Source organism: Lasioglossum baleicum, chromosome 2 (genome assembly GCF_051020765.1).
Source record: "Lasioglossum baleicum chromosome 2, iyLasBale1, whole genome shotgun sequence".
NCBI lineage: Eukaryota > Metazoa > Arthropoda > Insecta > Hymenoptera > Halictidae > Lasioglossum > Lasioglossum baleicum.
In genome coordinates, this window is record NC_134930.1 from 9,847,867 (window position 1) to 9,871,987 (window position 24,121).

A 24,121-nucleotide genomic window follows, 5' to 3' on the forward strand; every position below is an offset into this window, starting at 1 on the left:
GTACAAATCAAGATTCTGCACCAAATTGATCATTTTCAGTTCAACATTTCTCGAACTTTCTCGATCTACATATATTGTACAGCTTGAAGTTACATTCGCGCCCATTTTCGTGAGCTCCAACAGGAAGAGGGAATGGAGGGAATCATCGACCAATCAACGCTGAACTGGGGTCGTTCATTTTTCCTATTGGCTGAATACAAAGAGCGGGAAAAGTCGAAGGCTAGCGTTACACGAAAAGATGTTTTACTGAATAACTATTTTAGTAATCCATATCCTATTATAATATAATAGTATAAAAGTTATATCAATTCACTTTTTCTTTTATTTCGTAAACTCTATATACTCTTATACCTCGTCCAGGTACCGAGAAGAGTTCTAACTGCTGTAATATGTATACTGATGTATACTCTGTGACGAGAAAAAGCGCGCCAGATCACATGCCTTACCAACTGAACAAAAGGCTAAAATTAAAATTTGAAAAATCAAACATTTCTGCGGTCCAAAACAGGTCCAAAAAAAAACAAAGAGAATTATGTTTTTGGAACGTCTGAAAGTTTATTTTTCGTAGCTGAAGATCGTGGTCACTAGTGGTTATCAGTGGCAGAGAGGTGCTCTTATCCTGTCTTCACTGTCTTCACCTGTCTTATCCAGTCTTATCCTGGTCTCATCCTCTCCGTCAGTGATGGTCAGTGGTCAGTGGTTGGCAGTGGTTGGTCAGTGGTTATTTGGTGGTTATCATGGTTATTTAAAAAATGCTAGGGAATTTTTCGTTTCGATATTGGCGGCAGTTTTCAGCAAGCAGAAAAGGATAGAAAAGGAACGAATTTCGTATTGTGCGATTTACTGCACGAAACTTGACGAAACTACCGACACCGACACAACGGCCGGTTCGTTGTTCGTTCCGTCTTTCATCTTTTAAAATCAGCTTCGAATTCGAAAGGTGAGTTCTCTTTTTAAAGCGAATATTATTCTGCATATTCGTCGAAACAATTCCGTGTAACGCTTCCACTGAAAAAGCAGTCGTATTTTCGATTTCTTTACGGGTTTTTACGCATTTATAACCCCGAAAAATCGTTGCTTTCTTTCATCTGTCCCATGTGCACGCACTTTTTATGCCCCGAGAGACACCGAACCAATGCAACAGTGTTCGTCGATTTACGTAGCTTCGTCGTGTTTAATTAATAACAAGATGAACGGTTTGTCGTGAACGCGTTTAAAGCGACACGATCGAATTAACCGGACAATTAAAAAAAAATCTTATATCCTTCGCTTTTCTCCCACCGATCGTTGCATGGCCCGTCGAATTCATCCCTTGCAAATATGGTGACTTTTAAATGTCAGTTTAATGTCGCGCATGGATCTCACCGAATTCGACGTACGTCCGCAAGAAATACGCGTTCTTTTTCTCGCGAAACGATTATCTCATGTCGCACGCGTGCACGCCACCAAGATTCAAGAATATTCCCCGATGCGCGCAAGGACAGAGGTTGAGACGGCAACGTGCAACCGAATTCCGACACACTTGCCGAATTATCGTATCACTACAACTTGTGCTCTTCCTTTCACACTTAAAAATCAAATTCGATCATCTTCCTTTCTCTATTTAGTCGCTTTATTCTGTAAATTCTTTTGTTTCTCACGTTTTCAAGTGAACCAATTTCTTGTTGGTTCTATTAGCGAACTTCGCGAAACGATATCAAGTTGAAATAATAGAAAATTGTACTAGAACGTAAATTATTGCTCCAATATCTCTTCACATCAAATTGTTTTATTCGCAGAAAAAACTAAGCAAATTTTAGATGTCTCAATCTTGACTCCGTTCGATACCGAATAAAATTCCAGTACACTGTTCAGATTTCATGTTGAATAATGCCACGAGGTTTGATTGCAACGCTTTGTTAGTAAGAAATACGAAGTGCAATTACGCTACTTGGCTCTGTTCAACATGGTTTTCGAAATGACCCCTGACACTAAAACAGCCAAAGAACTATATTCTTCCTTTATGCCATTCACGAATGGTAATCCTCTAAAAGCGAAACAAATCTGAATTGTAGTAGTATGACAACCGATACAAAACGCGCTGGCGATAACAGTGATATGGAATCTGTCGATGACGAAGATGATAACAAGACCACAGAGATCTCCACAGACTTGTTAGCAGCTCTGCGAGGTCGTATCTGTGTGCCAGGGATAGAGGTATTCCACTACCGTGTGAACTATAAAAACACGTTCTTATAATACTGAGACTAAACAAACTGGAAACATTCGAAATTACTTGGAATTTGTTTGATATATGTAATTTTCGTTCGACTTTATCGGTGCGAGTCATTTCTGAGAACAGGTCTTGAAAGTATTATTGTTCGAAGACTCCGTAACACATTTTTCATTACGTACATATATTTTCTCATTCATTAAATTCAATTAACATAAGTTGCTTACTGTATAAATTGTCGTTAAACACATTATTGTGCATTGTATTATCATTCGTTTAGCTAACTAGTATCGTTGCATTAGATTAGTACGCTGTTCGTAGAACTACATATGCTGCTTACTCGAAACGAGAAAATGTTTTCCAAATTGTTATCCAAGTCACAGAAAAAAAGTTCATTATTCATTTTTTTTTGCAATTCAAACTATTAAGACAAAAACAAAGTCGATAGAATTGCTTTTGACAATATACGTGACTCCATGGCGGAGATCATATTTTACACAATGCTTTCGATTTTTTTTAGCAAATGCAGGCCCTTCCAGCACCGGTGAAACGCAGAATCAAAGCACTGAAAAAGTTGCAAGTCCTTACGACAAATATCGAAGCAAAATTCTACGAGGAGGTGCACGCTTTAGAATGCTCTTACCACAAACTGTGTGTTCCTCTCTACGACATGAGGAAAAAGATAATATCGGGTGCTCACGAGCCAACGGATGAACAGTGCGAATGGGAAAGCGACGGAGACGAAGAAGATGGATTATCCAATGCACTGAAAGCAAAAGCAACTATCGAAGGAGCAGAAGATAAAGAAGATAAAGAGCAAAAGAAAGAGGAAGAGTATGTTTCTTTTACCTTCGATTTAAGCGTTACATTCTTACTAATCTACTAATCTATTTAGCATACAATGTAATTCTTGAGAATAATTTTTGAAAAATTGTTTATCATTTTAGAAGCGAAAAGGAGGACGTTAAAGGCATCCCAGAGTTTTGGTTGACAATATTTAAGAACATTGAACCGTTAGCTGTTATGGTTAAAGAACACGATGAACCGATATTAAAACATTTGTATGATATTAAAGTTAAATTCTTTGAGTCTAATCCAATGGTAAGTTGTGCACTGTACAAAAAATATTCAATTATGAATATCGATAATGTAAATTATATAAGTTTGCAACATGCGCGCGAGAGTGTATTGCATTGAAAAATGACGAGATCTTTTCTAGGGCTTTACTCTTGAGTTCTATTTTGAGCCGAACGAATATTTCACCAACACTGCTCTAACTAAAGAATACATTATGAAATGCACTCCGGATGCGAATGATCCGTTCAGCTTCGAAGGTCCCGAGATCTACAAGTGTAAGGTGAGCGCTTTGAATTCAAGAATGTATTCCGGTTTCCTAAAAATTCCTAAAAATTCGTTTGAAAACGATCTTCGAAACCAATATCGATGACGAGTTAAACTAAATCTATAACGAACACCGTGTCTTTTCCTAACAGGGATGCGCAATTAACTGGAAAAAGGGGAAGAATGTAACAGTAAAAACGATTAAGAAAAATCAGAAACATAAATCCCGAGGGTCCACGCGAACTGTAACGCAAACTGTTCAGAATGATTCGTTCTTCAACTTTTTCAGTCCACCAGTTGGTAAGAGGAAATTTCTTCTATTTTTATGGTAAACATCGTTTCATGACTATACAGTTTTAATAAATGCATTATTATTTATTCCAGTGCCAGATGATCCAGAAGCAGAGTTAGATGACGAGACACAAGGTTTATTGTCAAGCCATTTTGAGATTGGTCATTACATTAGAGAACGCATAGTTCCTAGAGCCGTATTATACTACACAGGTACTTCCGACTTAAAAAAATAAATATTACGAACAAGTTGCTTCGAGAAATAATTTTTCTTGTTGATTGAAAAAGTTCTAAACATTTGTATGCGATTGCAGGAGAAGCCTTGGAGGATGAAGATGAAGATTACGATGAAGAGGAGGAGGATGATGTGGATGATGCCGACGAGGAGAACGAAGATGACGAGGAGTTCACGGGAGTAATTCCAGGTGGGAAACCAGGAAATGCTCTTTCCGAGTGTAAAACACAGTAGAGTTCTCTAACAACAATTCGAAATAAGAAAAAAAAAGGTCGTTCGTGCGTACAGTAAGAAAACGATAAGAAAACAACAACATTAACAAAACCTGACCGATAACTGCTTAGCTATCCATCCTGCACCTGTGGCTCCAACGCAAATTCCTGTTTGTATCAGTCATCTAATCATATCATATTTCCTATTCCAGATCAAGCTTAAAAAAAAACTCTTCGACATACCAATGATAAAATTATGCGTACCCACCCTTTATCCAACATTGACGACGAAAAAGAAATACGGCTTTATTGATACCTATATGATTGTCGTATGATAAGTATAAACAAACAAACAGAAAAAAAGAACAAAACGAATTACGGTCTCAACTCTACACAAATAATCATTGTCATTTTTAATTGCTTTCATTTTATACTATATTGTTACGTTTATATACTAAGAAGATAGTTGAGTTTTTTTCAAAACGCACGTTGACTAATGGATAAATTTTTCGGTACTGTTAAAGCATTTTTAATATAAAATTTCTGAAAACTGGAGACAGCCCTTTCTTATTTCCTTGATCTACAAAGATATTATAACGATTCCTCCATTGTTTCAAATCCCCGAGCCCGCGCAAATACTGGTAAAAAGAAAAACTTAATCCCCTCTCTTTAGGTTGGTATAATTTCATTAAATCGTTACTCAACATGTTGACTCTTGCGTCGGACATAATTGTATGATGCAATTTAATTATATACTCGCGTAAACTAAATTTAATTGGGATCTGAAGGAACTAAAAATAATCAATTAACTACTGTGGTTTTGGGAAACATTCATAATTCATATATTGTACATGGGCCATTGATGGATTACAGGAAGTTAAAAGAATAATTTTTTTCTTTGTTACTCTGGCGTGGAATATTCGTTCGAAACTGTAAATATGATTTTTTAATTAATGTACATACCATTTCAAGTAAGGTAAGTAGTGCCTAACATTATTTTTATGATATTTTGAAAAAGAGTTGAATACATTTTCTAATATTTTTTTTAATAAACACGTGAGGGTTAGAAAAACTCGATTTTTCAATACCATATATCTTCTTAACTATTAATTTTCCAGTGTGCGTTTAACTTTTTAATATCAATTGTGAAATTGAACAAGAAGCAAAAAGAATACATTTTCGAATATCGCAAATTTGTTATTATTTCACAAAAGGAAATATATTCGGTAATAATCTGTGAAATTGAAATGAAACTATTTAGTATGTATTTATAATAACGTTGGACAAAGTGCTATGGTTAGAGGATGTGAAAAGCGATAACCGTAACCGCAAATTTTCGCGTTCTTTTCCTTCGTGCGACATGTTCGTCACTTTGGGTGACATCTTTAAAAAATAATGCGGTAATAAGGTCAGTGCCACCGGTGCCACTTGACGAGCCTTTGTGTTTTGCATGATTTGATAACAACTTCGCGTGACTGATAATGCAAAACGGGGTGTTGTATCGGTGATTTCTCGCGAGGAGACGTTTGAAAATCTTAGAACGATCGTATTTAAATCAACATGACGCAGAAGAGCCAAGAGATTTTGAAACAATTCCACAACTGTCGAATTTTACGCGATGGCAAGATCTGGATCGAGGATCTATGGGTTCGCGATGGAAAAATCGTCGATCCGGAAAAAATCTTCTTCGATGAAAAAATCAAACCGAACGTTCGAATCGACTGTGGCGGGGCGATCATTTCACCTGGATACATCGATCTTCAAATTAACGGTAATTGTGATCAATTAATTAATAAATTCAGTTCCACAACATTTAAATTATTTGTATTTGTAAGTTTATTTACTTAAAATTTCAGTTCGTTTGTATTTTTCAGTTTATTCAGTTGAAAAGTTAATTTAAGTTTATATTTTTAATGAAAACATGAGTATGAATGTTCGATGCGGTTTTAATCAGGTGGCTTCGGTGTGGATTTCACGTACAACGTTGACAAAGTGCAAGAAGGGCTCGACAAAGTGTCCAAGAAATTAATGGAGTTCGGTGTGACATCGTTCTGTCCGACGCTGGTGACATCACCCAGCGAAACGTATTACAAAATACTGCCAAAAATGAAGCGGAAAAACGGTGGATTGCACGGAGCATCTATCTTGGGTATCCACTTGGAAGGACCGTTTATTAGTCCCAAGAAAAAGGGTGCTCATCCAGAAAATTATATTAGAACTTTAGAAAAAGCAAGTCTCTTTGTATGTTTCTGACAAACATAGAACACAAACTTCAACGCGAGAAAACATAAGATACTTATCGATCGTCAATTCATTAGATATTTATGTCTAAATCAACTGATTCGTTTTTTAGGGTTTTGAGTCGTTGCTCGATATGTACGGGTCTTTGGAGAACGTGTGTCTGGTTACTTTGGCACCGGAACTTGCCAACGTTCAGAGCGTCATCGAGGAATTGTGCAAACAGGACATTAGGGTTTCTCTCGGTGAGGCAGCTAATTATTATTAACATGATTATTATTACTGGCGAAGTATAAGACAGCGGAAACATGAGAAATAAATCTTTATTTTACCAATATTATTACAAATATGTTGCAGGACACTCGGTGGGCAACTTGCATGAAGGCGAAGCTGCTGTGAAAAGTGGAGCATCGTTTATCACTCACCTGTTTAACGCGATGTTACCGGTAATTATGCGAATGTTGCATAGTATGCGTGAAGTATGATGCTGTGAATACGAAATTTATGTTTACAGTTCCATCATAGAGATCCAGGACTAGTTGGGCTTCTAACATCCAACAAAATTCCAAAAGGGAGGAGCATTCATTATGGTATAATTGCGGACGGTATTCATACTCATCCTGCTGCATTGCGTATAGCTCATAGGACGCATCCAGAAGGTTCAGTATTGGTTTAAATACTTTTCTCTCTATACTTTTTGCATTGCTATATTTTATTGCATATTTTAGGGCTCGTTTTGGTGACCGATGCAATATCAGCGCTGGGTTTGGAGGAAGGCATGCACCAATTAGGGCAATTGGATATAGAGATACGCGCAGGTCGAGCATATATTGCTGGGACAAATACTCTGTGCGGTAGTACAGCAGAGATGTCGAAATGTGTTCGTCACTTCAAAGAAGCAACAGGTAAATCCAATAATTAGACTTCGGATGTTTATGCAGAATAAATAGTTTGTGCATCATTTGCAAGACGCAGGAGCTAAATATAAATTTATATTCTTCATTAATAATTCTAATGTGGTAAAAATAATATATTAATACTCTTAAAGTCTTTTAATATTTTCACTGTTTTAAATTGCGCTTGCTCGGGCAAATATCTGGTTTATTATTGACGATACCGTTCGAATGGGCCCGTTAAAAAATCTTCAAAAATAGTAGTGTTTATTTGTTCATGTTATTTCTGTGTATTTTCATAGACTGTTCGATTGTGGAGGCTTTGGAAGCTGCGACGCTTCATCCAGCGAGGACTCTTGGCATTGAGAAAACGAAAGGAGTCTTGACTTACGGCGCAGACGCAGATTTAGTGTTGTTAGACGACAATTTGGAACTGTTATCCACGTGGATACACGGTGAATGTGTTTACAACAGTAAGTGTTCCGAAAACGGCCAATAATACTTTAATTTCAGAGGCTACTTGAAATGCCTACATTCATTTTATATATAAAGAAAGAATGGCTGTGATTATTACTCTAGCCACGAAAGTATTCATTGTACATGCCGTAACCGGATATTTTATATACAAAGTCCTGCTAAAGGATATATTTTATACGTCTCGTACTTCCATGAATATTGTGACTCGTGTAGTCTGGTGCTAACACAATTAACGATGTACTTCAACATCAATATCAGTCACTTTTTTCTACTTATATTATACATATTTAAAGAATAATGTTTTTTAATTTTAGAGAATTTACTGATAAATCAGTCACGATTATTGATCAATAAACAAACGTTTATTTTATAAGCCGAGGCTTCTTCGAATTACCAGAACATCCTTCTGTCAATTTCCTATGTAAATGTTGATTAACAAACGCACAAACTCCTCAGTCTAATGATTAGACTCCGGATGTTTATGCAAACTAAAAAATTTGCGTTTCAATTACAAGACGCAGATGCTAAATATAAATTAATATTCTTCATTAATAATTTTATAATGCGGTGAAAATAATATATTAATATTATTTTTCATTTTTGTTATAAATACACGAAATCCGGAGTCTATTGATGATTACTCGTCGGACTGAATGAATAGACACGTTACACGAAAATGCAAATTTTATTAGAAAAGTTACATTATTCATCTGTCACATGTTCGATATAGTAAAACTTAGCACGTACTTTGAGTAGAAAGAAGAACCGTTAGTACGAGTACTAACACGATTATTACAGTTTATAGCACACACAGAGAGAGAGAAAGAATGATAGTACAGAGCGTAGAATCTGTCTGGTATGAAAGTATGCCGGTTTCTTTTCTGGATAGCATACTTAATTAGTTAGCAGCATCAGGTTCTGCAGTGTTGCGAAGCGTTAAGGTAATCGCTGGTCTGCGGATCTTTATGCATTTATGACTTCGAAAAATTGTCAAAAAATGATAGAAAATAAAATTCCACAGAATTTAGTACGATTTTTATTTATTTCGGATCTACAAAAACTACTGCCATTGAAAATAACAGTTTACACGATTCCGTTTTCTTCAAATTTGCATAAACATCCGCAGTCTAGTAATCACGTATGCTCGCTTTGAGAATGAGATATTATTACTGTTACGTCGATGGAATGCGAGCCTCTCTGTCGGAGTAGGATAACGAACATCGGACTCCAGGCGAGGCACTTATGTTAATAAACAACGTCCTTCAGGTTGCATATGTACGGTGAGTGTCTAATGCCGAATGAATGTGCCGGAGGAATATCAAGAACTACCTGCAAAACGACAATATACACTGATTTTACAAACGAATTACTTGAAACTCAACAATAAAAAGAATAATAATTTTCGACAACGAAGAGCATGACACTTTTAAATCAGAAGGGAAAATTTTCGGAAGGCTGTCCACGACTGTCTACGCTCTAGGGAAATTATTAATACTTTTTCCGGACAGTGTGCTCCGGGTCCTGGGATTTGCGAATGATCGTCGGGTAGTTGAAAGCGAGCGCTCATGCTGTAAGCGGGACTTTTCACTCTAACAGCGTCCGGTTTGACTGCTTCGTAAGTCCCAGGTCCTGGGACTAAAACCCTGTCATCGGTGAACACCTTTTGTCTACCAGAAATCGAATAAGCTGGTGCTGTCTTTTTGTTGCCTTCCTTCGTGCCACCAAGTGTAGACGGGATGTTGTAAACGTTCGGGGCTGAAACAGATCAAAATAGAGCAAATATGATTTTTTAAAAAAACTATGTCCTGTGAGAAATCATTACAATATCGATACTCTTGTATTTTAAAAATATTTTTCCTGTTTCGAACTGTGGCTACTAATTTTTGGCATTGATCCATAGAATCTGCAGTCTGGTTATTAGTTAGTATTTGATATACACAGCAAAGTAATGTCAAAGAAGCGGAAAAGACAGTTTCACAGCTATACCTGGAATATCATTCGGTCTGTCTATGTTCGTCCTGAGACCGAAAGTAAATCGCAATGCTTTCTCCAACAAAAGCATAGCTTTTTCTGGACTGTACTCGCCTGGACCTTTAAACGAGTTATACCAAGTGAATATTACCACAGGAAAGAATGAAAAGATCACAATTTCAGCGTGTTTTTCTGTACCTGGCGTCGAATCAGCTTCGTGTACGTTGGTCCTGAGTCCGAAGCTGTACTGTGGAGATTTGTTTAGGTTTACCTTTTCTGGGTGGTAGCTTCCGGGTGCTGCATTTAATACAGAAACGTTTCACAAATACAAACTTCATTTTAATGATAGACTGCGGATCTTTATGCAAAATAAATCCACAGTCTAACGATAAACATTCGAAAAGTATTTATTACCAGGAAGGTTGTCAGGTTTGTTGACGTACGCCTTCACGCCAAACGAATACTCCGGAGACTTATCTAAATTGACTTTCTCTGGGGAATAAGTGCCAGGAGCTACAAAATTAAAGGTATAATACTAAAATATTGTCGATACGTTTCATTCGAGTAATCATTAATATATTCCGACTCTAACTGAAAGCCATGTTCACAGCGAAAAGAATTGCAGGTAAATAGAAGCGAAGAAGTCTAGAGCATCTTCTTTTGTAGCGTGAAAAGCATTATGCGCTCTAACTAGACCCCTTACTGTTTCAGTACAGAATCTCTCGCAAGAACCCAACCGTAATGAGAAGTATGAAATATTAGCCGTACGGAATTCCCTCCGTAACATTAGAAAAGTTAGAAACTTTCGCTTTGCTTGCGTTAGCGCGAGTCTTGCTGCCTCTGTAGGAAATAGTACGAATACAATTTGAACAGTTACAGAGAGAATACTGTGGTTATTTGATGAGCAAATGACGCAGAGATTTAGGTGATTCCACATAGCCGAAATGACCTGGATATCTGAATACTATTCGGCCCGAATAGCAAGAGCCCTAATTGTAATCGATAGCTGCACCAACATTGACTGGATGGTAAGCTCAACTAGATCGAATTAGTAAGTTGTTAATCCACACCATTACCTGGCGTATCCCTAGGCTTATCCGATGGCTTTCTGTTACCAAAACTGAAATAAGGTTTATGTTCCAAATTTACTACTTTCTCTGGATAGTAATCAGCAGGGCCTACCGAGGCAATCAAAACATTAGTATTCGAGTATACCAACTGTTAAACCTATACCAACTGAACTTTTCCAAATGTGACAAGCTTCCGCAACAGTCCAAATCAATTCACCTGGATTGTTATTGGGCTTTTCCGGAGATCCTTTCCCGCATAGACTATATTGAGGCCCTTTATTCAGATTTACTTTCTCAGGGCTATACGTCCCCGGGGCTACAACGATATAAGTGTCAAGTTAATTTATTTACTATCACTAGACTGCGGATCTTTATGCAAAATAAAAAATGTTTGCATCGATTGCAGGACACAGGAGCCAAATAAAAATTGAATTCTTCTTTCAATCATCCTATTAAGATGAAACTAATAGATCGATGTCCTTAAATATTTGTAACATGTCCACTGCTTTGAAACGTATGTGGCCATTTTTGTCATAAATGCATCAAATCCACAGTCTAACTATCACATACATGGTGAGGGACTTACGAGTAAATTCAGGTGGTACAATTAAGTGATTTCTTTTGTATTTTACTATTTATTGGGTTAGTTACCTGGATTATCATTGATCTTCTCTGGTGATCCTTTGCCAGTTAAACTGTATTGAGGACCTCTATCCAAATTTACTTTTTCGGGACTGTATGTCCCTGGTGCTATGACAACAGGTGCAATATGCATTTAAATCAGTATACTGTGATCAATCCTCGTATTTCTTCGGATAATTACCTGGATTATTATTGATCCTTTCTGGCATCCCTTTCCCTGACAAACTATACTCTGGGCCCTTGTGTAAATTTACTTTTTCGGGACTATACGTTCCTGGAGCTAGTATATAAAAGGTAAAAATAAATTTGCACGTACTAGAGAGAGTAAAGATTTTTTATACCAACCTGGGGTGTCGCTCAGCTTCTCAGACGGGCCCTTACCGCTCAAACTATACTCTGGGCCCTTGTGTAAGTTTACTTTTTCGGGACTATACGTTCCTGGAGCTAGTATATAAAAGGTAAAAATAAATTTGCACGTACTAGAGAGAGTAAAGATTTTTTATACCGACCTGGGGTGTCGCTCAACTTCTCAGACGGGCCCTTACCGCTCAAACTATACTCTGGGCCCTTGTGTAAGTTTACTTTCTCGGGACTATATGTTCCTGGAGCTAGTATACAAGAAATAAAAATAAATTTCTACATACTACAGAGCGTAAATATTTTTTATACCGACCTGGGGTGTCGCTCAACTTCTCAGACGGGCCCTTACCGCTCAAACTATACTCTGGGCCCTTGTGTAAATTTACTTTCTCGGGACTGTATGTTCCTGGAGCTAGTATACAGAAGATACAAATAAATTTTCACGTACTACATAGAGTAAAGATTTTTTATACTGACCTGGGGTGTCGTTAAGCTTCTCAGACGGGCCCTTACCGCTCAAACTATACTCTGGGCCCTTGTGTAAATTTACTTTTTCGGGACTATACGTTCCTGGAGCTAGTATACAGAAGGTACAAGTAAATTTTCACGTACTACAGAGAGTAAAGATTTTTTATACTGACCTGGGGTGTCGCTCAGCTTCTCACACGGGCCCTTACCGCTCAAACTATACTCTGGGCCCTTGTGTAAATTTACTTTCTCAGGACTATACGTTCCTGGAGCTAGTATACAAGAAATAAAAATAAATTTCTACATACTGCAGAGTGTAGAGATTTTTTATACTGACCTGGTGTGTCGCTCAGCTTCTCAGACGGGCCCTTACCGCTCAAACTATACTCTGGGCCCTTGTGCAAGTTCACCCTTTCCGGGCAGTAATCTCCAGGCGCTACAAATTACCCGTAGTTACTCCTCTACTTAGAAAACAAGGCAACATTAAGAAAACAGTCTATCGTAGAGCTCTCTACCTGGATTATTGTTCGGTTTGTCCAGTGATGTTCTCAGTCCAAAACTATACTCAGGTGATCTATTAAGGTTTACTTTCTCAGGGGAGTATGCTCCAGGTGCTGCAATTCATATACGATATAAATCTAACTTGGATGTATCTAACTTACACTATCCTCTACGAGGAAAACTGCAGTTTTAATTTATCGCTTTTCTACAAATTTGCATAGCTTCATGAAAATTCCAGGACATAATGAATGGGAAAAATGCTTTTACAGAGAAAGCGAATGTGGAAGCTATATGGAATCCCATTCATTCCTTTGAGATTAAGAGACGTTTCGATGTGTTCACAGGAAGCTGTTCATTACTCCTCAATTGTGTTGCATTCACAGGGGATTACAAACCTGGCGTGTCGTCCGGTTTCTCGTTTGCAGCCTTACCGCTCAAGCTGTACTGCGGACCCCTGTCTAAGTTGACCTTCTCTGGACTGTAAGTACCGGGAGCTGTGAAAAAAGACGATTCTAATCTATGAGCTCCCTTTCAGGGGTAAATATATTTTTTCCGAGTTCAGTTAACTCGTTAACGAATTCATCTTTTTTTCAGGAGCGGACAAGATATAAGAAATTGACGTACCAGGCGTGTCGCCCGGTTTGTCCGTGCGCCCTTTACCCGCGAGGCTGTATTGAGGACCTTTGCTCAAGTTCACCTTCTCGGGGCTGTAAGTGCCAGGCGCTACAAGAACAAGTAAGCGTGCGTCGATAACTGTTTGTGCCGCGCGATTCTGCAGAATGTTTCGTTTGCACAATTTATTTATAATTAATGATTTTAATAGAGGCGCCAATAACTTTGAATTTCATCTACTCGATTTTGCTGTGAATGCATAAAGGTCCACAGTCTGATAATCACCAATAATCTCGAAACTCGAATACTCAGCAGGACTCATGAATTATGACTATCTGTGAACCAAAAGAGTTTGCCATTGGCACATATGTTTTTCTCTTCACGTAAGAATAATCGAAGATGTTATGCGAGCAAGATAAACGAAACACTCTTTAAAAAAAGCCGCTCCGCCGGCCAGCGTTTGGATAAACTTCTACTGAATCATCAAAGTGTCCAACCAAAAGTTAACAGAACATAATATTTGCAGTTTGCGCGTCTCTCGGAAATTTCAATTTGTACTCGGTCGTTCGACAGCGTCCTTTTCGACGAAACGGAATTTTGGGAGTGATCATAGTAAATAACCAGTAATCGTTTCTATAATATCGTTGACGTAACTGGCTGGCTATCACGAGTGTCATCGTTGAGAGTCCTCGGGACGACGCACAGTGGGCCAAACCGACGAAATCTGTGTCAAAATCAAAGAAATGAGGTAGAGCGATGAAATTTTTTTTAAATTAAAGCTGAAACTTTGCAGAATATGGGAAAAATAGGGAGATTATGGTACGAACGTTTTTTAACTTTGAGAAAATTCGTTAAACATGTAGAATTTCAAGAAATCGATTTTGCAGTATCCTGAGGTCGTAGACAAATTTTGAAACCAGATTTGAAATCGGCGTGAAAAAATCTACGAGAAATGATGTGTCGCATGTTAAAAAAAAATTTTTCCGCGCGTGGTATTGGAAAAACCACAATTTTCTTGAAGTTGTGCAAGTTTAACGAATTTTCTCAACGTTAAAAAACGTTCGCACCACAATCTCCATAATTATCCCATATTCTGCAAAGTTTCAGCTTTTATTTTAAAAAAATTTCATCGCTCTATCTCATTTCTATCGAAAGTTCTTTGATTTTTACACAGATTTCGTCGGTTTAGCCCACTGTGCGACGCACGGTATAGTTTATTAAAATATTAAATACGTCTAATGATGCGACAAATATTTTGAATAATGGTATAAGAATTATCAGTGGCGCCTTCGAGTCACCAGTCGAGCGCGAACGGATAAGCTGCTATAACTTTGCTGAAATTTATCGAAATTTGATGCAAAAGCAACCATTTTAAAGCTTGAGATTTCTACTTTTGTGTGCCATATATCGTTTCTACTAAAATGAGTGTTCCGAGTGTAAAATCTGTCCTTAAAGAGGAGCGTATCGGAAAGAGAAGTTTTATAATCGATGTAGAATTTTTAAAATTGACTTCCCGACGGTTTGGTCGGCGAAACGCTGATCTAGCAAATTTTTCAGTTACCTGGAGTGTCGCTTGGCTTGTCGAGAGAAGGTCGGAGCCCGAAGCTGAACTGCGGAGCGTTGTCCAATCTTACCTTTTCCGGGCAGTAAGCTCCGGGCGCTGTGCGTCGCAACAAAAGGAAATGTTTAAACAATGTTCACAGTCCATCGAGCCGTCAATAAGTTCCGTTACAACTTTCGAGAAATTACCGAACTACTGATACAACAACACTACGACCAAATAATTGAGAACAGAAATTATTTCTGGCTGACGTTCGTAAAGGTATATACCATCGGAAATAAATAATACATTCTTTCGAAAACATTCTTAGTAAGCGTAATGCATGCATTTCATACGATTCGGTTCATGCACTGTTGATCCAAACGGTACCTACGAGGTATTAATAGTCTACTTGAAAGAGGAAGTCTCGAACGAGCAGGGGAGCAGGCGAATTAATTAATAGTTTACCATGCTGCGAAATCAGATGAGTAGCCGAGCAAAAGGGTTGCAACTGCGCGAGAGTAGTATACCGTAGGAAATCCTTTAAAATTCATAACGAAATTAACAATCGAATACCTAAAGCTTATTTCGAGGTTTTATTCCTCGTTTGTTCGTGTTGGTTCATCGATCTTCCTAAGACTCCAATTTCGTTGCATCTGTCGTGTAACGAATTAACAATTTTAACAATTTACTTCGAGTTTAACCTGCGGTTGGAGAAGAGATCATTAAAATAGTGCCAATTTATTTGTCATTTCAATTCCTCGGTAACTGTGTCGTAATTTCGAAATTCATTTTCTTCCCCTAATTAACGCTTAACACTAGAATCAATACAGCGAAAATGATTCGTTTTTGGTAGTTCTAGTGTTAATATCGCCGTATATTTGTTAAAATTACTCAAAGCGATTTTAAGTAGCGAACTCGATGTATACTTTTGATTAGTAGTTTTAACCAATTGTCAATTAGCGTTTCCCGAAGGTAAAAAGGAGTTGCTAGGCTTGATCGGTGGTGTGTAATTACCAGGAGCATCGCTCGATCTGTCCATTTGCGGCTTTAAGCCGAAACTATACTCGGGGGCTTTGTCGAGATTCACCTTTTCGGTGCAATAGTCGCTCGGCGCTACGATCAACATTCGATTAGATTATTACTAGACACCGGATCTTTATGCACGTTATGGCGTACGAGAATTTTCGAAAAATATTAGAATACGAAATTCCACTTTCTTAAAATTTACAGCAGCGGACAAAGTTTAAGACCGCTCTAAAGAAGACGATAACTTTTTTAATATTGTACTATACGATTTGAACTTTTTTGGGAAGCTAGAGCAATTAGTTTACTAAAGGATGTGAAAAGAAATTTTTTCAAAAATTCTGATCAATTGCAATTTTTGAAAAAATTTCTTTTCACATCCTTTAGTAAACTAATTGCTCTAGCTTCCCAAAAAAGTTCAAATCGTATAGTACAATATTTAAAAAGTTATCGTCTTCTTTAGAGCGGTCTTAAACTTTTGTCTGCTACTGTATCTACAAAAATGAAAAATTGCATGAACATCCGCAGTCTAATGATTACAATTAGACCTACGAGCAAGTAAAACTGTCGAAAAATCATTGTTTCTCTTTGATGTTTTATTCTGTTTCTGCGATGGAAGTCTGTGCGTACACATCGTAGAATTCCGAGAAAGCCTTACCAGGTGTACAGCTGACTTTTTCGGTTTGCGTTTTGATGCCGAACGAGTATTTCGGCGAGCTGTCCAGAATGATCCTTTCAGCTTTCTCTGGATTATAGTCGCCTGGCGCCGGCGTCACTTCGTGTCTCGACGATTTGCTGCGGCCATGCAATGACGATGCAGGCGCTGCATCCTTGCCTTGAAATTCAAAACAGTCCAACGTGAAATCACGCTCCTTTTCAACTTGAAAGTTAGTCCCCTATCGTACAGATTAACAACGTTCCTTCATCAAAATCACAAGAGTTATTTTATTTATTGTAACACGTGCTCTACTGAAGAGATCTATATACGATCATTTCTTACGAAATCATTTTTATTATTTCAATAATTGTAAAATAAGAAATCTGTATCGAAATTCTTAATGTACGACCATTGAAATCATCACCGGATTTATGCGGTAATTTGGGTCAGAAAAATAATAATAGAAAAACCGAGGGATTGTCGATAAGGTTACCGCATAAATTACGAGCCGCGAGGGTGAAGGAATTTCGTGAATCACGTCCATTAAAAGGCCTACACACTGTTGCGAAATAACGCTGCTCCGGAGAGTTTGATCGATACCTCATCTGCACGCTGAATAGCGACGCTCGCAATATCATCACTTCGACCGAGTTCCCTTTCAAAGGAACCGACTCGGACACTGTTTCGCAAATAGAGCGATCAGCGGTGACCGATAGCGATACAGAGTCATTAAATGACGTTAGAGTCGGCGATCGGTAAAACTGGTTCATATAACTACACGGTAATGACGAGACACCGTGTACGTTCAGATTTGTCGTGATTTTTCTCATAATGTGCGCTACCCGAAGAAATTTTCAGAATTATGGGTTTCTAGATTGATCGATCGATTAATAGACCAATCAGTATATTGGTGGATTTATACGTAGAGAACGGTGTGTAGATATGTATATTTATTGTAGCCATTTCCTGATTAATACATTTTAAAAGTCTCATTGATTTGAAAAAGGGTGAAATTGATTTGCATAAAAAGAACGTGAAATCTTCACCTTTCGCGCTGAGACCGGAAACGTTGTATTGGCCGGGGCCTGGTCCGGGGCTGTCGTTTTTCGCAGAGTGCCTTTGAAAATTAATTGAAACGAAAATTAACGAATTAGCGTACTACAAAATCGATGTTATAATTTTCACTTGATTCGAGCTTTTCTACTACATACCTGCTTCCGAAAGAGAATGCCGGAGCTCTGCCTCGCTTCGAGTCGGGAACGGTCTTTCCTGAAAGTTGATTTATCAGTATACTCGATACAATCGAGTGTAACGAATCTCGAAAAATCCTAATTACCGATTAATGGCGGCAGGGTAACACAGGCTGGACCTGGGCTGGTGTATTCAGCTGCTATAGGACCTCGTCTTTTCGTCGGTGTCCACGGTCTTTGCGTTATACCGCCCATTCTTCTCGGGATATCTTATCTTTCTTCCTAGGCCAAAGAAACAATAATAAAGCAGAAAGTAGTACAGAGGAGTAATAACTAGACTGCGGATTTTATGCATTTATGACGAAAATGCACACGTACAATTTAAAACAGTGGACGAATTAAGAAGATTTAAGGACATCAGTGTATTAATTTCAGCTTGATAGAATAATTAAAAGAAGAATACAATTTTTTATTTGGCTTCTGTGTCCTGCATTCAATGCAAACATTTTTCATTTTGCATAAAGATCCGCAGTCTAGTAATAACAGAAGTTTATTGTTCGTTGTACTCGATACTCCCAATACTCGACCCAGCGAAATTCGCGCAGAAGTAATCGTTATTAGGGCTGTAACTTTCCTTCGAAGGTCGAAGCTTCGAAGTCTTCGAAACACTAAATTTCAAGTTTTTAGATTGTAAATACTATACGCGAGGAATTAAAAGCGAGGAGTGTCCGAACATTAATGGGAACGAACATTAATGTTTCCCGCTACTCCCGATCAACGCGAGAAGACACTTCAAGGAGCTTGTCCGATCAGCTATGTCCTTTTTCCCTCGGCAAGGTACAAGCAAGCTTTCCTCGGGAATTGCGCAACGCGCGGCCTTCGAAAGCCGGGCCACAGAAACGACTCACGAAGTTCCATATAAGCGTATGTCCATGGTGGGCAGCCAGAATCGCCCACCATTCGGCATTGGACTGAATAAAACATGAATATCACAAATTGTACGACGGTTTTCAAACAACCCGAATAAATACAGGCCGAACCAGATGACTCATGGCCTACTTATAGTGCAGGTACATACTTATAGTGCTTTCATAGCTGTCGTTGTGTTATATCGTGCGACGGTAATAATTGTATTTGGAACGATCCTCGAGTCGGATCAGGATTATGGAGATTTATGTGAATATTTCACGATCCCGACGGACAAACAGCTCAATTTTGCGCGCCTGATGTTTACGGACACTGCGATCACCGTGAACCGCGCGCTATCATCCCTCCGGATGTTCCCGATTGTAGGCTCTCGTTTCTCCACGATTGCAAACTCGAAAGTCCTACTTTTACATTTTTACGTTTAAAAGAAAATTCATATTTTATGTATGTCCACATTGTTATTTGAATGCTGAAATATCGATTGCAAACGAAGCACTAACGGGCACTAAACAGTAAAATATTATAGCATGTTTTCATATTTTTGAGAACCATAGTTTGCAACCAAAAAATCAGAAAAAATTCTATAAAATGCGTCGTAAGACCCGACACGTGCCACATTTTTTTCAGAATTTTAGAAAACATCCGAGAGCGGAAAATGAGCGAAAAAGCACGAAATCTAATTTACCCTATAACTACGGGTTCACGGGCAAGCTGGAGGGCTGAAATTTTACTTGGATGGGTTTTTATTAGTCAGCTTTCGAATGGTTCAAGAACCATTGAAAAACGTCTAAGGGCAGTTTTGACCATCTTAATCGGCTAGGCTCAAGATTTTATTTAAGAAGAAAGGCGTAACATTCATATTTGTTAGACTTTGTTTCGGATCCTCGTGACGAGCGTGACTCGTTAAAAGTTCAAATACGGCAAGGGGTTAATATTGACAAAATCTCCGAAGCGAGTCGTTTTAATCCCTCAGCTCCGGTATCAATTTCCATACGTTAAAACCTGCTCTCGTGTCTTCGAGCCCACCTGTCTACATTTAACACCGAGGCGTAGACCGGCTCCAGACAGAAAGTCAACCGCGAAATCAATCAACTGACAGTGGCGCGAGCTAAAAATGGGAATCGAGTGATCCACCGGCAATTTCACTCGCCCGTTTCCTCTGCCACGGATCGGTGAACCAACAACAAGCTCGTTACGAAACGGCTGTTGAACAATGACAAGCGAATCGCACGATCTCGATCTGCATAGGTGAAAATAATTCATTCGCCGAATACGGAGTAGGGCGTGAGCAACAAGCCGCTCATGACCAAAACCAGTGCGAGGCGGATGATGATTCGTGGAAGACGAAAAATCATCGCCTTTTCAAGCAGCTTCGTTCAACTCTCACGTTCCTCGGATTTTTTCCATCGATTTTCCTCGGAGGGAAATCCAACATCGCGTCCTGTCGACTCGCGCGCAGCGTGGTAAATCGGAGATCTCGACGAATTATGTTCTCGCGGGGAAAGCGCGTTGCTTCCAGAGCAAAGTAGAAATTAGAGAATGCCGCTGTCGTCGGATATTTATTCGAAATTATAAGGAGAAAGCGGCGAACGCCGTCAGAACAAACCCAGGTCGCGAATAGATCGAACGATTGATATTTGCACGTGATGCTTTCGGATTTTCTGTGCGTATAAACATTTTTCATTTTGAAAGTATAGGTCGACGTTAGACAAGAATTGACACGTACGATTTAAAGCAGTGGACATGTTAAAAATATTTGAGGACATCAATGTATTAGTTTCAGTTTAATAGAAAAATTAAAAGAGGAATACAATTTTTATTCGGCTCCTGTGTCCTGCAATCAATGCGGACATTTTTTATTTTGCATAAAGATCTGCAGTCTAGTCGACGTGATGGTGTTCGGACTTCGTGATGTTTTTTACGAGAATATTATTTCAAACCTAAACGGTGTGCAATGGTGTATAAATATTGAAATATTCTAGACACACAATTTTAGAGAAGTGCCACAAATATGGGGATTGAAGGGGAGATTAAATTTGATCGCGACAATGACCCGAAGCAAAGGCCCGAATTGCGCAGCAATTTCTACTGTATAATTGTGCAAAACCTGTACAATTGCGCAGCCCCTTCCTCATTCCCCTCACATAAATCCCATTTAGAATTTTAGGGATGAATTGAACACTTGAATTGTTAATACGTAACGGAGAGGAATTACAAAAACAGGATAGAAGAATGGCGTAAAATTAGCAAGGATTATTATGTCAAATTGTTTAAGCCATTCTGTATAATTAAGTAATTCTATAGAAGGTATAATTTTTATTTTATAACTTGAAGCAATAAGGTGGCCGACTGTATCTAGGTGCACGGTAGTGCACCAGCCAAGTTCCTCGCACTACCTCCTTTTACACGAAACAACTTAGCCGTTTTTTAGAGTCTTATAACTCGGCACCGGAGGCAGATGGAGAGATGTAATTTTGTACACTTGTTAAATGCTATCATGTCTTAATATTGACAAAACATTAATCTTCCAACATTAGTAGGTTCCGAGATATATGACCTCAAAAATCGATAAATTTGTCACTGACTGACTGACTGACAGATCATCAAAACCTTTTGGGTACTTCCCATTGACCTACAAGCTTGAAATTTGGTACATAGGTCCACCATAACAAACATTCAACGGAATAATTATCAAAGTTTGAAATTTCACACCTTAAAGGGGCTGTATTAAAAAAGAAAACATTACGAAATAGATTATGTATGGAGAAAATGAAACATGCCGCTTTTCCCATAAGGAACCGTGTAAATTCCGGAAAGAATCATCTGCTCTCTTCAAACGTCCGTATAGCGCCATTCGAGGTACATAGTGGTAAAAAGCTCAAACTGGTAGATTACAATAAGGTAGATAATGAGATTAAAATTATAACAAAAAAAATCTAGGTAAAGTTCGGTTCTAATTCGCCGGCAGAGTGTTAAGTGTTAATCTTTGATACCTACTTGATAATTGATGCAAAACAAAAATTGATGAAATCCGAACAAAAACATCCTGTAAACAGGACCCAAGTTCCTATGGCCGTAAAAAGTTGTGAGATGAAACAAAATACGGCCAAGTTCGTTAGTTTAGAAATACCTCTTGCAAAACTAAAAAAAGCGTTTGTAAAAATTAGTTTAAAAGAACGCTATCTAATTTTTAATGAGTTACATGATGGGCTAAATTATTCAAGCTTGGCCGCTACCTAACACCTTTTATGGCCATTGGTTTAAAAAGTAACGGCCAAGTTTAAATAATTTAGCACTGCATGTAATTCATTAAAAATTAAACAGCGTTCTTTTAAACTAATTTTTACAAACGCTTTTTTCAGTATTGCAAGAGGTATTTCTAAACTAACGAACTTGGCCTTATTTTGTTTGATACAGTATACAATATCCATTAGCGAAACGGAAATCCAGTTAATCGGGGGATAAAGCCGACCCGATTTCGACAGAAAAGATGCTGGAAAAAAGTTTTCGGCCGTATCTGGGTTAAGGAAACAATGGTATCTGAAATTTCATTCATAGGTCAGGTAACACGCTACCGTCAAGGATATTTCGGCTTCGATTACACCTTTACCGTAAGAAACGGCGGCGATGAGTAATTCTGAGTAATGGAGCATGCCGTAAACAAATATTATGTCACCGCGTACCGCTCGCGTAGTCGTCGGGGATCGGAAAGACATAAATGGCAATTTATCTTAGACTTCGTCTATTATTGTTCGCAATAATTCGATGACTCATGCTGCGTTAAAGTCAAGTCGCTCGAATAATTCGATAATGCGACGACATCGAAAAACTCGCCGAAGTGCTGCTCTCGAACATATGCAAGCTTCAGCTGATAACAAGGATTGACACGAGGATTGTCGAGAATATGTCCGAATTTAATTTTATAACGTTGTCAATTAGCGCGACAATTTTATCGGACGATCAAGTTCACCGACGAAGATCATTTTCTCCGAATGGCAGGGAATAATTGCCACTAGAGTTTCACAGGTTTGCTTTCTATCTAAGGATAAATTAATTGTCTCGTTACGACTCTGTCGCGTTCAAATCGGTACAGTGTTCCATCTTATTCGGATGTTCGATATCGAATGTGACTACATATTAGAATGACTTAGAAAATGAAAAAAATGAGTTTATCAGCTATTTCATAGTACGTTAATTTAAGCTAAATCAATTCAATGTAATTTTCACGATATCGTGAAAAATGTTCATTCAGCGTTGTCGTGAAAAATGTTCATTTAGCGTTAATATCATTTTCCTTTAAATATCTCGAAACAAGAAGTACAGATATCAATTTCTAGCGGTACTATATTTACAACGATAAAGTAATTTTTATCGTGGAATGTCTTGAGCACATATTTGCGATGTAAGATTAAAGTATTTCACTTTGCACTTCGGATTATCATCGAGCTTAAAATATATTTTATACACCGACATTATAGCGTATTTAAACGCAACTATTTGTGTACACAATTAATTTGATTCAAATATGAAATATTATACATACTGTTATTCTACATGCGAAACAATATTTCAGTCAGCACTGTTCGATTCGGAATTTTAATTTAAATTCGAATTATGTACCTGTGTATATATTATGTGACAGCGAAGCCCCCGTAAATGGTGCAAGGATGATGCGAAGGAGCAGCAAGGTAACTAATTGAATCACAAATTTAATCGTTCGAACGATTCACAGAAAAATCACGGAAGCACCAGTTATCGATGTGCTCGCACCGAAGACGCGTTCCAGACTGAAAATCAAGCGTCGCGGCATCGCGGCAGTGATGCCAGACAGTGATGCCAGACCGTGGTACTCTGGTACTAATTAACTAAACCATACCCCCACCATAGCCTACTATTGCCCCTACGTTCCTTTCCAACGCGCTCGCGCGCTACACTCACCAGCGTACGTGGACCGTGGATGGTTAAATATTCAATGAAATTGTTATTCAAGGGCTAAAAAAAATTGGTGGGTGTATACTGGAGAATCCTTTGTGTCTGTATTGTCCAATAAAGATAACTTATTCATGCAAAATGAAAAATATTGGATATTCATTACAGCAGCAAATGATTCGTGCCGCTTTTCCCATAAGACGCAATGTTAATTCCGGCACGAATTATTTGCGCTTCGTGTACGTACTTACAGCGCCATCTAGCGGCAAAACGCTCAAACTGTTAACCAAATGTTACCGACATAGCAAGTCAGTGTGGCGGATGTAGA

The 24,121-nt window shown here is 38.3% G+C and overlaps 3 protein-coding genes across 14 annotated transcripts; 2 read left to right on the forward strand and 1 right to left on the reverse strand.

The window, feature by feature from the left end:
- Positions 1 to 779: 779 nt before the first annotated feature.
- Nap1 (Nucleosome assembly protein 1) lies at positions 780 to 4,846 on the forward strand. 3 transcript variants are annotated; one of them, XM_076438464.1, is made up of 8 exons: positions 780 to 940; positions 2,055 to 2,196; positions 2,733 to 3,046; positions 3,160 to 3,313; positions 3,432 to 3,569; positions 3,706 to 3,853; positions 3,938 to 4,057; positions 4,159 to 4,846. In XM_076438464.1, the coding sequence occupies exons 2-8, from the start codon at positions 2,059 to 2,061 to the stop codon at positions 4,311 to 4,313; spliced, it is 1,167 nt and encodes a 388-aa protein (XP_076294579.1). In that variant the 5' UTR covers positions 780 to 940; positions 2,055 to 2,058; the 3' UTR covers positions 4,314 to 4,846. The 3 variants fall into 3 exon arrangements, with proteins under 3 accessions (XP_076294579.1, XP_076294596.1, XP_076294588.1); XM_076438473.1 differs by having other exon boundaries at positions 790 to 940; positions 2,058 to 2,196; XM_076438481.1 differs by lacking the exon at positions 2,055 to 2,196 and having other exon boundaries at positions 784 to 940.
- Positions 4,847 to 4,992: 146 nt separating this feature from the next.
- On the forward strand, positions 4,993 to 8,272 carry LOC143215870 (N-acetylglucosamine-6-phosphate deacetylase). The gene is made up of 7 exons (XM_076438453.1): positions 4,993 to 6,062; positions 6,246 to 6,520; positions 6,645 to 6,774; positions 6,887 to 6,975; positions 7,044 to 7,188; positions 7,258 to 7,434; positions 7,725 to 8,272. The coding sequence occupies exons 1-7, from the start codon at positions 5,852 to 5,854 to the stop codon at positions 7,919 to 7,921; spliced, it is 1,224 nt and encodes a 407-aa protein (XP_076294568.1). The 5' UTR covers positions 4,993 to 5,851; the 3' UTR covers positions 7,922 to 8,272.
- Positions 8,273 to 8,565: 293 nt separating this feature from the next.
- On the reverse strand, positions 8,566 to 23,691 carry LOC143215739 (uncharacterized). 10 transcript variants are annotated; one of them, XM_076438135.1, is made up of 25 exons: positions 23,485 to 23,690; positions 18,084 to 18,219; positions 17,959 to 18,016; positions 17,794 to 17,864; positions 16,748 to 16,924; positions 16,081 to 16,179; positions 15,085 to 15,183; positions 13,536 to 13,634; positions 13,307 to 13,405; positions 12,926 to 13,024; positions 12,748 to 12,846; positions 12,584 to 12,682; positions 12,420 to 12,518; positions 12,256 to 12,354; positions 12,092 to 12,190; positions 11,928 to 12,026; positions 11,764 to 11,862; positions 11,592 to 11,690; positions 11,158 to 11,256; positions 10,947 to 11,048; positions 10,285 to 10,383; positions 10,069 to 10,167; positions 9,886 to 9,990; positions 9,395 to 9,654; positions 8,566 to 9,228 (listed from the first exon to the last, which is right to left on the reverse strand). In XM_076438135.1, the coding sequence occupies exons 2-25, from the start codon at positions 18,190 to 18,192 to the stop codon at positions 9,145 to 9,147; spliced, it is 2,550 nt and encodes an 849-aa protein (XP_076294250.1). In that variant the 5' UTR covers positions 18,193 to 18,219; positions 23,485 to 23,690; the 3' UTR covers positions 8,566 to 9,144. The 10 variants fall into 10 exon arrangements, with proteins under 10 accessions (XP_076294250.1, XP_076294277.1, XP_076294268.1 ...); XM_076438162.1 differs by lacking the exon at positions 11,928 to 12,026 and having other exon boundaries at positions 23,485 to 23,691; XM_076438153.1 differs by lacking the exon at positions 12,584 to 12,682.
- Between the last annotated feature and the right edge of the window lie 430 nt (positions 23,692 to 24,121).